General features: G+C 39.1%; 1 protein-coding gene across 1 annotated transcript in view; it reads left to right on the top strand.

The window, feature by feature from the left end:
• Positions 1-15,298, top strand: part of LOC102692193 (serine/threonine-protein kinase 32B) — a 135,299-nt gene that overhangs the window by 41,150 nt on the left and 78,851 nt on the right. The window contains exon 3 of the mRNA XM_069190296.1: positions 10,251-10,402. Within this exon, the coding sequence (XP_069046397.1) occupies positions 10,251-10,402 (152 nt within the window). The remainder of the gene's footprint in view (positions 1-10,250; positions 10,403-15,298) is intronic.

The raw sequence follows: 15,298 nt of genomic DNA, 5'->3' as shown, positions 1-15,298 counted from the left end.
CTTTCAAGTGCTTAACAAACTAGAGGTGAAGCATGTGAGTAAAAGAAGTCATTATCATGGCTGCAAAGATTAAATGTTTCAGGTTTGTATTTCCTTCTATGGCATTTCTGGTGTTTGTTGTCTGTTAGTCTTTTAACTGTAACCAAATGATCTTAACTAAATGATTGGACCTTACCTTTAGCTGTGCTGTGCTTTCTGAGGGCAATGTGTCTTTGCTTTCTTGACAGTATTCAAAATAATTATAAAAATGTCCTTCATCTTTTGCAATTCACTTAATTGCCATGCTAAGGTTTGACAAAAAATGACCAAGGGTTCATTTTTATGGTGCAGTCATCACTTTGTAACCAGTTACTGTTTCATAGTTGCTCTAAAGGTGTTTTCTAAGACCAGAGCACCTGTAACACTGACCAGTTTCTATCCCATTCTGAACTTTCAAATTACAATAGTGTGTGAGCAGTCTTGTGATGTAGAACACAGCTCCTTCTTTAAAAGCACGTAGATGACCCATTTGTTTGTGGTATCACCCAGTTAATTATAGTAACATACTGTAGAAGTAAAGGAACAAGTAATAGGTTTATTCCATGCTGAAAAAAAGATGAAAGAGAACACAACGTTTCGGCCGTGGAGCCTTCTTCAGGTGTGAGAGAGACAGGGCAGTAGGCAGAGGTAAAGTAGCGGGAGAACAAAGGTTGGGAGGGAGGAGGAGTGAGAGGCGGGAGCAGGGGACAGAAAGAGAGGCCAATCAAGAGGTGTGAAGTCAGAATGGGTGCAGAGAGGTGTGAAATGAAACTTCCAATGAATGGAGAAAATTTAAAAGAACAGTAATCTGTCGTTAAGGGAAGGGAGAATGTGTGATCCTAACTGCAGAATAATTTTAGTTTCGGTGGTCTTTCTGATGTATGAGTTCAGAAAACCGTCTTTGAGAACACAGACGGAGAGATTAGTGTGGTCGTGGCCGTCAGAGGTGAAATGAGAAACAATGGGCTTGGAGAGATCTTTAATCTTCACAGCCCTGACGTGTTCTCTGAAGCGGTCTCCGAGTCTCCTTCCTGTTTCTCCAATGTAGATGGCTGGGCATTTACTGCAAGAGATACAGTAAATAAGGTTGCTGGCGGTACAAGATGCTGTCTGGGTGATCCGGAATTGTCCTGAGGGGCCTTGAATGAGTGTGGTGGTGGCTGTGTACTTGCAGGTGATACAGCGAGCTCTGTTGCAAGGGAAAGTGCCTGGTGTAGATGGTTGTTGAGGGCGGTCAAGGGAGCTGTGAACAAGGAGGTTACGCAGATTAGGTGGTCGGCGATATGAGATGATAGGGCGATCAGAAAAGAGGGCCCCAATGAAGGGATCATCCTGTAGGATGGAAAAGTTCTGGTTAATGGTCCTGGGGATAGGAAGTGTGTTAGGGTGGTAAGGAAGCACCAAGGGAATGCGGTTGTTACGGCGGGAGTTCCTGATCGGGTTGATGGTCCGGGGGGTGATTTTGGCTCGGGCAAGGGCCCTGTCAATCACACTGCTGGGATATCCTCTGTTGATAAAAAATGAGTACATTTCGAGGGCTTGGTTCTCGAAGTCGATGTCATCGCTACATAGTCGTCGTAACCTAAGGAACTGTGAAAAAGGAAGAGAGTTTTTAGTGTGGTTGGGGTGAAATGAGCTGTACAGGAGGTAGCTGTGTGAATCCGTGGGTTTGTAATAAACTGAAGTGGACAGTCGGGGGTAGTTGATAGACAAGTGGATGTCTAGAAACGGAAGAGTGGTGGAAGATATGTTAACCGTATATTTGAGGGACGGGTGGAAGTTGGTGAAATGGTGCAGGAAGAACTCAAGCTGATCGTTGGAGCATGTGGCGGCACCGACGCAGTCATCAATATATCGTTTGTAGAGGTCAGGGACATAGCCAGTGTAGGAGGCGAAGAAGCGTTCTTCTACCCAGCCGAAAAAAATGTTGGCATAGCTGGGTCCCATTCTGGTGCCCATGGCAACTCCACTGACCTGTTGGTAAAAAAGATTATTGAAAGAGAATGCGTTCAGTGTGAGGACCAATTCTGCAAGGCGTACCAGGGTATGGGTGGGTGGATCAAGCACTGTGCGTTTGTCCAGCGTGTGCTTGAGTGCTGTAAGGCCGCCATTATGGGGAACCACACACCGTCACCCCAACCACACTAAAAACTCTCTTCCTTTTTCACAGTTCCTTAGGTTACAACGACTATGCAGCGACGACATCGACTTCTAGAACCAAGCCCTCGAAATGTACTCATTTTTTATCAACAGAGGATATCCCAGCAGTGTGATTGACAGGGCCCTTGCCCGAGCCAAAATCACCCCCCGGACCATCAACCCGATCAGGAACTCCCGCCGTAACAATCGCATTCCCTTGGTGCTTCCTTACCACCCTAACACACTTCCTATCCCCAGGACCATTAACCAGAACTTTTCCATCCTACAGGATGATCCCTCCATTGGGGCCCTCTTTTCTGATCGCCCTATCATCTCATATCGCCGACCACCTAATCTGCGTAACCTCCTTGTTCACAGCTCCCTTGACCGCCCTCAACAACCATCTACACCAGGCACTTTCCCTTGCAACAGAGCTCGCTGTATCACCTGCAAGTACACAGCCACCACCACACTCATTCAAGGCCCCTCAGGACAATTCCGGATCACCCAGACAGCATCTTGTACCTCCAGCAACCTTATTTACTGTATCTCTTGCAGTAAATGCCCAGCCATCTACATTGGAGAAACAGGAAGGAGACTCGGAGACCGCTTCAGAGAACACGTCAGGGCTGTGAAGATTAAAGATCTCTCCAAGCCCATTGTTTCTCATTTCACCTCTGACGGCCACGACCACACTAATCTCTCCGTCTGTGTTCTCAAAGACGGTTTTCCGAACTCATACATCAGAAAGACCACCGAAACTAAAATTATTCTGCAGTTAGGATCACACATTCTCCCTTCCCTTAACGACAGATTACTGTTCTTTTAAATTTTCTCCATTCATTGGAAGTTTCATTTCACACCTCTCTGCACCCATTCTGACTTCACACCTCTTGATTGGCCTCTCTTTCTGTCCCCTGCTCCCGCCTCTCACTCCTCCTCCCTCCCAACCTTTGTTCTCCTGCTACTTTACCTTTGCCTACTGCCCTGTCTCTCTCACACCTGAAGAAGGCTCCACGGCCGAAACATTGTGTTCTCTTTCTTCTTTTTTTCAGCATGGAATAAACCTATTACTTGTTCCTTTGCAGCCTACGCATGCTGACGCAGCTACCCACCTGAACTACTGTAGAAGTTTTCCACCCAGACACTTTTTTATATAGAGGAACTCTGACAAGCATAATAGTACTGAAAATCATTTGCTATCATATCTAGGCACTGATGAGCAAAGGAATTAACAAATCTTGCACTTTGTGACTTTCAGACAAAAGATGGTGTTGTCAATTAAGACAAAATTTATGGTTATTTAAACCATTTGGCGCAGCACATCTCCCAGTCAACACCATCACAACAATCAAGCATGGAGGCTTTGGAGATAATCCTCTGTTGGGAATGGGTATCTTGTCCATGTTGAAGGAATCATAGATGGAGAAATATACTGACAAATCTTAGACGAAATCGTCTTTATTTACTGATAAAACTAGGACAATAATTTACCTTTCAGCCAGACTGTTACATATAGCACAAGGTCAAAGCTGCACTGGAGCAGGTCAAGAATAAGAAAGTGAATGTCCTTAAGTGGCCTAGTTAAAACATCCTACTAAGATTTTAGAAAGACTTGAAAACTTCTGTCCATAAGACATCCTAAAACAACAAGGGAGATAAAAAAATAATGGGCAAAAAGGTGACCAAGCTAGTGTGCAAAATTGATATAGACTCATCCGAGAAGATTTACAGCTGTAACCGCAGCTAAAGGTGCTTTAATCACATATCACATAATTAATTACATATTTAATCACATGTTGCCAACATTCATTGTTCAAAAGCAGGCATGATCATTGTCTGTGCCTGGAATCACAAAGATGTCCACATCATGAGAACAATTACTGGAGCTCATGATTGCTGGAGTGATAACTGTCTTTTTCATTCAGTTATTTCATTCCATTATTATTAAAGTACTCAAAGATCCATCCAATAGAGAACTTAGGAAAAAGCTTCAACTAAGAACATAACAAACAGTCATTAACAAAATGCTAGTCCAAACTTATAACAGAAATTACCATGATGTCACAAAAAACCATTACAAGTCAAAGTGTCACTCACCTTGTAGGAACACAGCTATAGTATTTTTAAGGAACAAGTAAAGTTTTTTTCTGAGCTGAAAAGAGAAGAAAAGAAACATCATTTTGGCTGTGTTGCCCTCGTCTTTACTTGTTCCTTTGCAGCCTACGCATGCTGATGCAGCTACCTACTTGAACTACTATAGTAATTTTAGTTGAACTATTATAAGCAAGATAATGGCAGCTGACACCATATATTTTTAAAACATTGTATATAATCAAGTAAGATTTTTATAGATTTTGATATTTTTATCCTTTACTAATTCAAGTAACTACATGTCGATAGCCCTATTTCTGTGAAGCATTCTTTAAATTTGGTTTATTATGTTTAGAAAGTGAGTCTTCAATTAATCAGAAACACACAATTTTACATGGTCGGCACAAACTAAGGAATGCGTGCCAGTTTTTGTAGGTAATATTTATGGAAGTTTAACTACTGTTATTACATCTTTTCTCTGAGACTGGAACACATTAAGGCATTTGAATAAGATGAGGTAAAGCCCCAAAATAGTTTATGATTTTGTAAAAGCAGCTGAGTCTTATGTTGAAGTGAACATTTAAAATACTAACTATAGTTTGCTATTGCTGCTAGGTCCTACAGGAATTTATGTCCAGTATTTTAAAATCTACTTTCAGAAACATACAGTAGCAACTTCAAAATTAACTAGGTAACATGTTTTCATCGATATACTGTACATTTACAATATCACTTTATTAGCCCTATACAATTTCTTGCATTAAGAATTTGTCTTTTTGCATACCCCAGCTTGCTCTCCATGAGACACAAACAGGGAGAGAGAAGCTTGAACTAGCTTATCTTTTACACTAGCGCCTATATGTCATCCTCTTAGACAAACGTATCAGCGATTTTTCTGAAAAACGAAATATCCATCTGTTCATTTTCTAACTGCTTTATCCAATACAAGGTCCTGAGGCAGCCTGAACCTATGCTGACAAGCAACAGGCGCAAGGCTGGTTACACCCTAGATGGGACAACTGTCACAAAGAGTTCTTTCAGGACCCTATGCAGACTACACAATCTGGGGAGGAGTGAGGAAAACACGGGGAAAAAAAGCATGCAAAGGGGCTGGAAGGAAAACATGGGGTGTGTCCATGGTGCACTGGTGTTCGGGGGAGGTGTGGCTGAGGCAAACAGTGGAAGGGAGTCCGAGGCAAATCCACGGGTGTCGGAAAAGTCCAAGTCTAGGTAATCCATCCTGACAGACAAACAGAGTTAAAAGACGGAGCGGGATCCGGCGGAGGGTTGGGGGAATAAAAGGGGGTAACAGGACCAGACGCTCCCTAATCCCAGACTCAGTAGGTCAGGACGCCGTGATGAAGCCTGTGCTGTCGAGTCGCTCCTGGACTTGCGGATAGGCGGGCTTCCGGGCGTCCATCTTCCAAAGCTGAGCCCAGATTGGCAGGAACGTCTGGCTTTTATAGCACGGGGGGCAGGAACAGGTGCAGGGGATCAGTACAGAACAAGGAAGGGCCGGAGTGTCCTTAAGAGGAGGGGTTTACAATCATGACAACAACAGTGCATTGCAGGGAACACAAAGACTCAGATATGCGCACCCTTGCACCAGGGCCAGTTTTCCCAGAAGCCATGTAACCTACCCATATGTTTTTGGACTCTGGAAAGAAACTGATGCGCGTAGACAAAATCCACGGGAGTGCGGGGAGAACATACAATGCATGTAGCACCCCAGGTTCAAAATGGAACCCCGAGCCCCAGCGCTGCAAGCAAACATTGGCAATCACTGTACCACCATGCTGCCCATATTGATATAGTACATCCTTTTATTTAATCAAAATTACACTACTTGATTAATGTGGCACGTTATACAAGGTAGCAATGCTAACTACTGGACTCTATGCTGCCCAACAAGAAACATGTTTTTAGCAAATCAAATAAATACTAAATATATACGCAGTACCAGTTACTTTTGCAGGAAGTATAATAATTCAGATTTAGAAATAATAGTTTGCACTTGCCAAACAGCTTTGTGAAAAGATTTGTGATCTCCAATTATTGTTTTTGATATAACCCCGTGACAGGCAGTCAGTTTAATCACCATCTGAGAGGATTCAGCTGTCAGATGTTACGATTCTGATATCTGACAGCTGTGATTCTCTCCATCATAATGTGTGCTCCCTTTCAGCAGGTATATGAGGTAGCAGCAGAAGGGTGAGACAGGGCTCACACTAGGTTCCTAAGGAACACCTCACAGAGAGAAAACAGAATACAAGCCAAAGTGAAGCCACTTTGTGAAGTAGCCTAGAGGGTGGATGGGGGAAAAGACAAACAAGCCAAGAGTTCCCACCTTACTGAAACAGCCTGAGGGTCTGATGGCTGAAGAAGGGTTTAAGGGTCTGAAGTAGTCTCATGTTTCTAATTTTGTCTTTGGTTTTTTGTGCCATTTCCGTGAACAGAATAAAGGGAGCTGCTGTGCTATTTCACTCTTCCCTCTAGTGAGCTGTCAGAGTGTGACCAGACTGTTACAAACCCTCTCATTTAAAATCATTTAATTGAAATCAACTGGGCTCGGGACAGACTTTCCAACCATTTTGAGAAGATGGCAGAGGGGATTGGATTGGTTGGACAACAGGTTATAATCTTCTCAAAAATGTCAGAATAGTCTGCCATTTCTTTTCATGCCATGAGCCCCATAGCGCATGTTGTTGAGATGGCGTCAACTAGTAGAGTGGTGCAGTTTCACTGACTAAACAGAAAGGATCACAAGCGCTCTGCAAGTCACATCTGTGTGTAACATACTGTACAGTAAGTGATTGTTCTCACATCCCTGATAATAATGTGAAATGATGACATCTGGACAATATGGGTCACCCAACAAACCAAATATTCTGTATGCTGAAAAGAGAAGAAAGAAAACACAAAGTTTTGGCCGCGGAGCCTTCTTCAGGTGTGCGAAAGACAGTCTTTCTGTACTTTCTCACACCTGAAGAAGGCTCCACGGCTGAAACATTGTGTTTTCTTTCTTCTCTTTTCAGCAAGGAATAAACCAATTACTTGTTCCTTTGCAGCCTTTGCATGCTGACACAGCTACTCACCTGAACAAATATACTGTATCTACTTTCCCTTTGCTTTTTTAAAATATTCCACTTGTGATTTATGAATATTTACCTTTTCGTGCTATAGGCCATGGTGGCAAAGTGGTCAGCATTGCTACCTTGCAGTGCTAGGGTCTGGTGTTCAATTCCAGACATAGGGTGCTCTCTGTGTGGAGTTTGTTTGTTCTCCCTGTGATTGTCTGGGTTTTTGCTGTGTGCTCTGGTTTCCTTCTACAATCCAAAAACATACAGGTAGGTTAATTGGCATTTGGGAAAATTGGACCTGATGTGAGTGCGGTTTTGTCTATGTGTGCCCTGCCTTACACTCCAGCATCCCTACAACCCTGTACTGGATAAAGCCATTAACAAATGGATAAATGTTACAGGTACAGAAACTGTACAGTAACTGTATGTTTTAAGGTAGAGAATAATTTTAAAAGTCACCTTTTGTATGTCTCAGCACCATCATCATAAAATATGGTCATGACCTTCAAGGCAACATGCACTCTTATTCCTTGTCCATTCATTGTCGAAGGCTCAATGTTGCGTGAAGCAGACATATGGTATAGATTATGTTCATAACCTGCAAAATCTGAGTAGATTCAAACAACTAACTCTCCTGCTTTCGATTTTAAAATATTACGTTTTTAGTCAACTTGCTCCAGTGAAATTGATGTGCAGAGCAATTTAGTGATTTTTGTGAGCTCATTTGGATAAATCAGTTGGAAAATGTTTATTATTGTCCACAGTGTAAAGGAATGTCTTCTAATTAATAAGTATTTAATGTGCAGATCGCTGAATTGCACATTAGATTAGTTTCATTTCAATGTCGTTTCTTGCATCTTGATTCTGTCCTGATGGGAAGCCACTTTATTTAGCCAGCCATGTTCATCACTGTATCTTATTAGACATTAGACATTATTGGAAACATTTTTTGTTTTAATGGTAATTAGTGTCATATAGATTAAACTGTAGGGAAGGCAATGTGTGATTAGTTTCTTAGACAATTGTAGAAACTCTGCCTTCTAAAAGTATTTTCTTTTATACCAGAAATGTTTTATTGAGAAAAAAGTAAAAATGATTTTTGAAAATGTTGCGATGACAGTTAATTTCAAATGTTGTCAAAGTAATTGTGTAATCATCTCATATCATTTTAGACCAATTTGCATTGTTTCAATGCCACATCTGGGAACTTTTATCCTTGTGTATAATCCTTGTGCGTATTTAGAGCCTTCTCTGATATACTGTAATACAATAGAGGCATGGTGACGCTTCAAGCGTATGAAAAATCACAGTGGTTGAAATAAGCTTTCATCAAGATTTCACATGCTCCATTCAGATTAAAATGAACTGGAGTAAGTGACTCATTTTAGTCTGATGAAATTCTCTGTGAATTAGGAAAAATCAAGATGTGCTTATTCTTGAGTCATTTGTGATGGGAGTAATTACGGAGTAGTCACATATATGCAAAATCTAATAACTGATCTTGACAGCTATAGATGAACAAAAAATATGGAAAAAGTCTGCTTATTTTCAACCAGAAAAAAGATGCAGATGTCTGTCAATTCTTTTGACATTCCCAAAATATGTAACCTAAAGTGAGAAGATGAGAAGTACTGTGCTCTTTGAATTCACTAGGGACCTCATAATTTGTTTTTCAACCAAATTGGTAACACTTAAGAACAAAAACCTGCAAGGCATATATTACTACTTTGTCCCTGAAGATATCTTGCTGAGTTCTACTGAATGCTTAATATATGCCTAATTAATGATTCACAAAGGTTATGGATTGGTTATTTATTACTGGCAAAAACTAATAAGTGTCTAGTCTGCCTTCATACAGGGGTTATTCATCAATTGTTAAGTGTCAGCATATTACTCATACATAACTCACATGCCCTTTATGATGCCTTCTACACTAAAGTCGTACTCAAATACAGCATGTATAATGGTATTTACCTTCTGCATTTCTATGTTTTGATCTCGAAATATCATATCACATAATATTTTATGAATTTCAAATAAACTGATGCACAGGTGCCCTTTGTTAATTCCTAAAAAACAAACATAAACAAATCCACGTCTTTTTCCTCAGCCAAGCTGCTTTTCTTTGGTTTGTTAGTCTTCCTGGACTCTGGTTTATCTGTATATTTTATTTGCAGCACAGCAGTCAGTGTGTCTGCTGCTGTCCAGTACGGTTTTTGGCCTGCTTGGCTTTTTCCCTCTCCCCCTTTCAATCTCACCGTCGTGTGCTATCCCACAGAGCTCTAGTGTGTGGCGTTCTGGCCTTTTACCAGCTACCTCACATACCCTCTTGAAGAGAGCTCCTGTTTATTTACAGTGGAAACTTCCCCGTACTTTGTGCATTCGTGTTGGTTTTGAAATGGTTTGGCTTGTAATGGTCTGTGTTTGTGAGGAGGTTAGCAGTTAATGTTTTTCATAAATGAAATCAGCTGAATACTGTGAAACTGGAGTTACATTAAGGACAGCCAAGTGTGAACTTAGTCTTTGAGAATACACTCTCGATGAAACATTAGAAGGAAAAAGTAATCTCAGATGACAATTTATCATTTTATACCAGTGTTTCACTGACACTATTGGGAAAGCTTTTGAGAGGATACTAGTTGTACTGTTCCAAATGACTTTTTAGGATGTACAACATATTACATATGTTGAAAAGTTGGAATTACCTTTCTACCATAATTTATATCTATACTCACAAGTCGTTTCAGTACACGATTTCTATATACTCAGGTCTTTGTTTCTACATTTTGTTAAATGTGTGGCATTTTTGAGAATGATATTTATTTTGGTAATTGCTAGATTGTTGAAACAGATAAGGCTAACCGTTCTTTTTTACATAAATATGCTCTGCTTTCTCCTATCTTCCTTTTTCCACTGCAGGTCTGCATTGTGCAGAAGAGAGACACCAAGAAAATGTATGCAATGAAGTACATGAATAAACAGAAGTGCATAGAGAGAGACGAAGTCCGCAATGTCTTCAGAGAGCTGCAGATTATGCAAGGCCTGGAGCATCCATTTCTTGTCAATCTCTGGTGAGTGGAAAGTTGTCTTTGTTAGGCTTAAGCTCTTTAGTTTTCTATCACTCTGAGATAAGTACTTCAGGAAATTTCTAGCTTTCTGTACAAGGGGCTAATTATAACTTAAATATCCAATAAAATGGGTTATTGCATTTTGCTACACTGACTATGTTGTACGTGATTAAAGTTAAAGCTAATACATATTGGTCAATGATTAATGACTAAACTACTTTGGGTTTTTGCTGTTGTGGTCCTTGAGGCTGTGGGAAGTACCCAATTGTGGGAAATTAAAAGTCAAGTGTGTGGTGGGGTGAGCGTGGAGGATTCATTGGAGGTTAATGAAGTGCAAGTCAGATCCTGGTCAGATCCAGGAGTTGGGGATGGCCTATTTGCTTTGGTGCAGAGGAGAGACTGGCGTTTACACAGTGGTGCTTGAAGCTCAGGGCTTAGATTTTTCTTTGTATCTATATAACTCTAAATTACTGATTGTGTAAGTATTCAGTCATGTTGAGCCAATATTTGGTAGAGGTACCTATTGCAGAAATTAAAACCATGAGTCTCCTTGGCTATGGCTGTAGGTGCTTTGCATATCTAAAGTTTTCTTATTTGCAAAATTGCCCAAGCACTCTTTGAGAAGATTCACACTTGTGCCATATTTCTGTTGCCTTATAATGGATTTTACTGTTCTTTGGGGGATATTCAATACCTTGGAAATTGTGTTATACCCTTTCCCCACTCCATGCTTTTAAATAACCCTATCTCATGTTCTTTTGTCTTCATGATAAAGTTGTTTTTTTGGGGATCTGTACTAGTTATCATTGGGACCTCCCTGAGATAGAGGTGGATTTAGATCTGAGCTCATGGTGAAACATCTTAATTGCACACAGATCGGCTATTTAGGTGTGAATGTTTATGGAACTGGTTATTTTCTGTTTTATATTTATAATTTAGGTGAAACTATAGAATTATGTTTTCACTCTGACATTATAGACTGTTTTGTGTTGTGTTATTCACTTAACAGTTGATTTTATTTCCCCTCAAGGAAGAGGGTGTTTGTGGTAAGGCTTTTTATAAACGTAGTAACTGCATTTACATATATTTGGCCTTGGTCAAAATTGTGATTTCCCTTAATGTGTGCATGTGTAAATGGACTTGACATAATGTTGACATCACCCTCTCTTTGGCCGCAAAAGACTATGTCTTTTGGCATAAGGGAGTTTGCTACTGTCTAGGCAGTGATGCTCTGAGACTGAGAGCAGCCGTGATTGAATCCAAATTGCACCCATCACACATGCTGAGGAAAATATGCTGAATCAATAGAAACCATTTGAGGGAAGTGAATTTAAAGTAAAAACACAATTCTGCATTTTGTAAAGCTTCGTTTGTTTTCCTGACAGGTAAGATGCTTCAGGCCATGATGTTCACAGGTTTCTTGGTGATGACATTTCCAGTCTGGCTCATTTGCCCTTTCAGTTTTATTAATAATTCTGTTGTTGAAGAACACTTAAGCTGCTCAACCCTTTCCACTGAAATTGCTGACATATTTTCAAACTGTTGTAAGAAAAAAAAGGAAAACCAACTGAGAAAAGTAATTTATTGTAGCTATAAACTATTCCCTACTCTTATGTTATGTATCAGGCAGCCTCATAACTAGTTAGACTGTAACAGCTGTCTTGGAAGAAGAAAAAAAGGTTTCAGTGCAAAACATTTGGAAATATATTATTTTGGATTAGTATGTTTTTATAACTCTCTCCATCCTAACACAAAAAGCCTGTCAGCTTCTTCCAATGGCATGCACAACACATGGTATTCTGAAGACACAGGAAATATGTAAAAGGGGGGACTAGCACCAGACATCAGGAAAAACATGTAGATACATGAACTTTAGATTGAACAAGTGTTTCAGAATCATAATATTTCAGGTAATATTTCAACACATGTTTACTAGTCAATTATCTGGAGAGTACTTGATGAAAGTGATTGAACACCTTTTTATTTTGCCAAAATATGAGAAACATGAGGAACCAGGAATTTTGCATATTGGCTACATTTTCATTGTTACATTATGAATCACCCATTATCTGCATGCTTACAGAATTGAACATTTTACTATTTGTATCAATATTTACAGTCTGGAGGAATTTTAAATACAAAGTAATGGTTGGGCAATCAATGTCCCATGACCATATAAAGTGACATAGAGGCACATAAAACAGTACTAACACTACTTCTTCATATGGGGGGTACTCTTCATGCCTTTTGTAGCTGCCTTCCAATCTTTTATTCTTTTGTCTCACTTTCTCTCCCTCCCTCTACCTGTCTTTCCATCCTTTTTCCTGTCACTAAATCCACCTCTATTTCTGGGTTCCACTCTTCAGAACAACACTGATGTTGGTCCAGAACAACACTGACTACAGGTTATGAACATAATCTATAAGAGAAATGGCTCTGACAGTGAACATTGCAAGGAAAACGCGTTCTTGTTTGTATTTTCATGAATATACACTTTTCTCCAAAAGCTGATACAACTGAAAGAATTGCTTGTTTTCTAACTGGTAAGGATTGTTAAGGAAAATGATTAAGAAATCAGCCTAATAAATTAAGATTGTTTAGTATATGGCTTAATTCAGCTATATATATATATTTTACTTCTCTGTATGAGCTCTCTCTGCTAGGATAATATCTGCTATGGACGAAAAAAGCAGTTTTATAGGAGCATCAGCTGGGAAGATCCAGATATGCACTCAACTAATACAATAGGGCACAAGCAAGAAACACCATCTCATACTCAGGTCTGACAGTTTTCTGAAAGCAGTAATCTACTCACCTGCACTGCTGAGGGTCAAGGGTTACTTCTTTGTGGCCTCTGTCTCTTTTTACTCCAGCTAATGTCTGTAAACTCTAAGAATGCAATCCAATTCTCCACTCTCTCTTCCAGCATCTTCCCTCTCAGTGGAGACCAAGAGTGAGAGCCCTAAAAACTGGGACTAACACCTGTATAGTTTCTTTCCCTAGGCTATAACTCTCATAAACAAGGACACTTATATTCCTTCTCTGGACTAGTTATACATTTTTATTTACGGTGCTTGCCACTGATATTTTTTGTAAATATATGTAGTTTTCATTGTAAATTTTATCATTCAACTGTATATACTTCTAATTTCTACATATCACTGAGGTTTGTTTTTATCTGCAGGTTTTTTCCTTTTTTTATTGGAATTTATATTGACACTGCACCAAGAAAAAAATATTGTATATTTTGTACTTGGTGAATAAAAGTTTCTAATCTAATCTAAGCTAATCTAATCAATTAATTGATCGAATCTAATCAATTACAGCAGATTAATTCCCAAATTCAAAAAAATACAGTATATACCATGCATTCCACAATTCAGGTTACATTTCCCGACACAATAAACGAAAACAATTTTTGACTGAAAATATCAGTTTCTAATGAAACTATAAGAAATCTGTGCTGTCAAAATACTAGTACTGTATTAAATAGATAGTACTACTATTTATTTTAATTAAAAATACTCATCTTTATCATTCACCCTTTTTTATTGTTAAGGCATATCCTACTGATATTTATAATAACTCTTTTTATTGCAGTCAATGTACTATCACATATCTAAAAATATGACTGATAAAACTGCATATGCATTAATGATAGTATATATTTGTGTATTTTTAGAAAATAAATGAATAGATGTTCAAGTATGTAATAGTGTGATTTGTCAATTATCCTGTTTTTTATGGTATTTTCCCCAAAACTATAACAATTCAAAAGTTCTGTTTCATTTGTTACAGTTATTGTTATGTTCAACACATTGTCATAATATACTAAGAATGTAAGAGTGGTGACCATCTGACCCATTGAGCCTGTTTGGTAGTAAGTACTTAATTGAAGGATGGATCTCATCCTCATGTTACTTGAAAGAAGCTGTAATGTCACACACAGACTGTAACAATAACATACAGTAAGAAGACTGCAGACACCTCCAGACATATAAGGTAGCAGTTTTGTCATTATTTGCATCTCAGGAATGAAGGGCTTTTGCACACCTTCATTGCATGACTTCTGTCTCTCATAATCTTTTAGATTCATTGTTCACTTTTATGTTTCATTGCTGTCATCATTGAGTCTTCGATTATGGCTCGTCATCATACAGGTAAATATGTAGAGGAAGCACATTATATTTTTTCATTTATAGTTTGCTTATTGTTATAGTTAATTGCATTTTTGTCTTACCTGTTGTGTATTTACAGTGTTGCCTTTGTCTCCTGTCTGTTGGGTTTTCAGACCGTGGCTCTGCTCTGGTTCAAATGGAGGCCTTCTGTCCTCCAAGAGGAGCCAGGAGTGGAGATTAGGGCATTTCACCTGCCACTCATGGTGTAACAGTTAGACTTGTCTTCCAGTTTGTGTTAAGTTGGTAATCTGATCTGTGTGTGATTTATGTCGAGTGAACCAGTATTTTGTAATTGGGTAAATCCATGGAGAAACGGCAGTTTATTATTTTCTTAATCTTTTGTTTTTCTAAGTATTTTCTTTACATTTCTGTAAACAGACACTGTTTTCACACTTTTGTTTGTGTTTGGCCTATTTTTATCACTTCTGTGACCATCTCCAGACTTGCCTCCTGGAGTTTAGTCAGAGTCTCTTTTTTACTACTTACCATTAATGCCATTATTGTAAGCAGTATTATCATCACTACTGCATGTACCATCATTAAGCCAGCCTCTACTGATTTACAAATATAGAAGAAAAAATTGCTTTGGTGCTTAAAGACATTTTGTATTTGAAACAATAAAAATGATATTTTTTTATTTGAATTCACTTGCTCAGTGACTTGAATTGTGCTTCATTACCCACAATTCTGATATTCACGTTGTTTTTTTTATTTTATTAAA

This window comes from Lepisosteus oculatus, chromosome 1 (assembly GCF_040954835.1).
Source record: "Lepisosteus oculatus isolate fLepOcu1 chromosome 1, fLepOcu1.hap2, whole genome shotgun sequence".
Lineage (NCBI taxonomy): Eukaryota > Metazoa > Chordata > Actinopteri > Semionotiformes > Lepisosteidae > Lepisosteus > Lepisosteus oculatus.
This window is presented reverse-complemented; position numbering and strand designations above follow the sequence as displayed.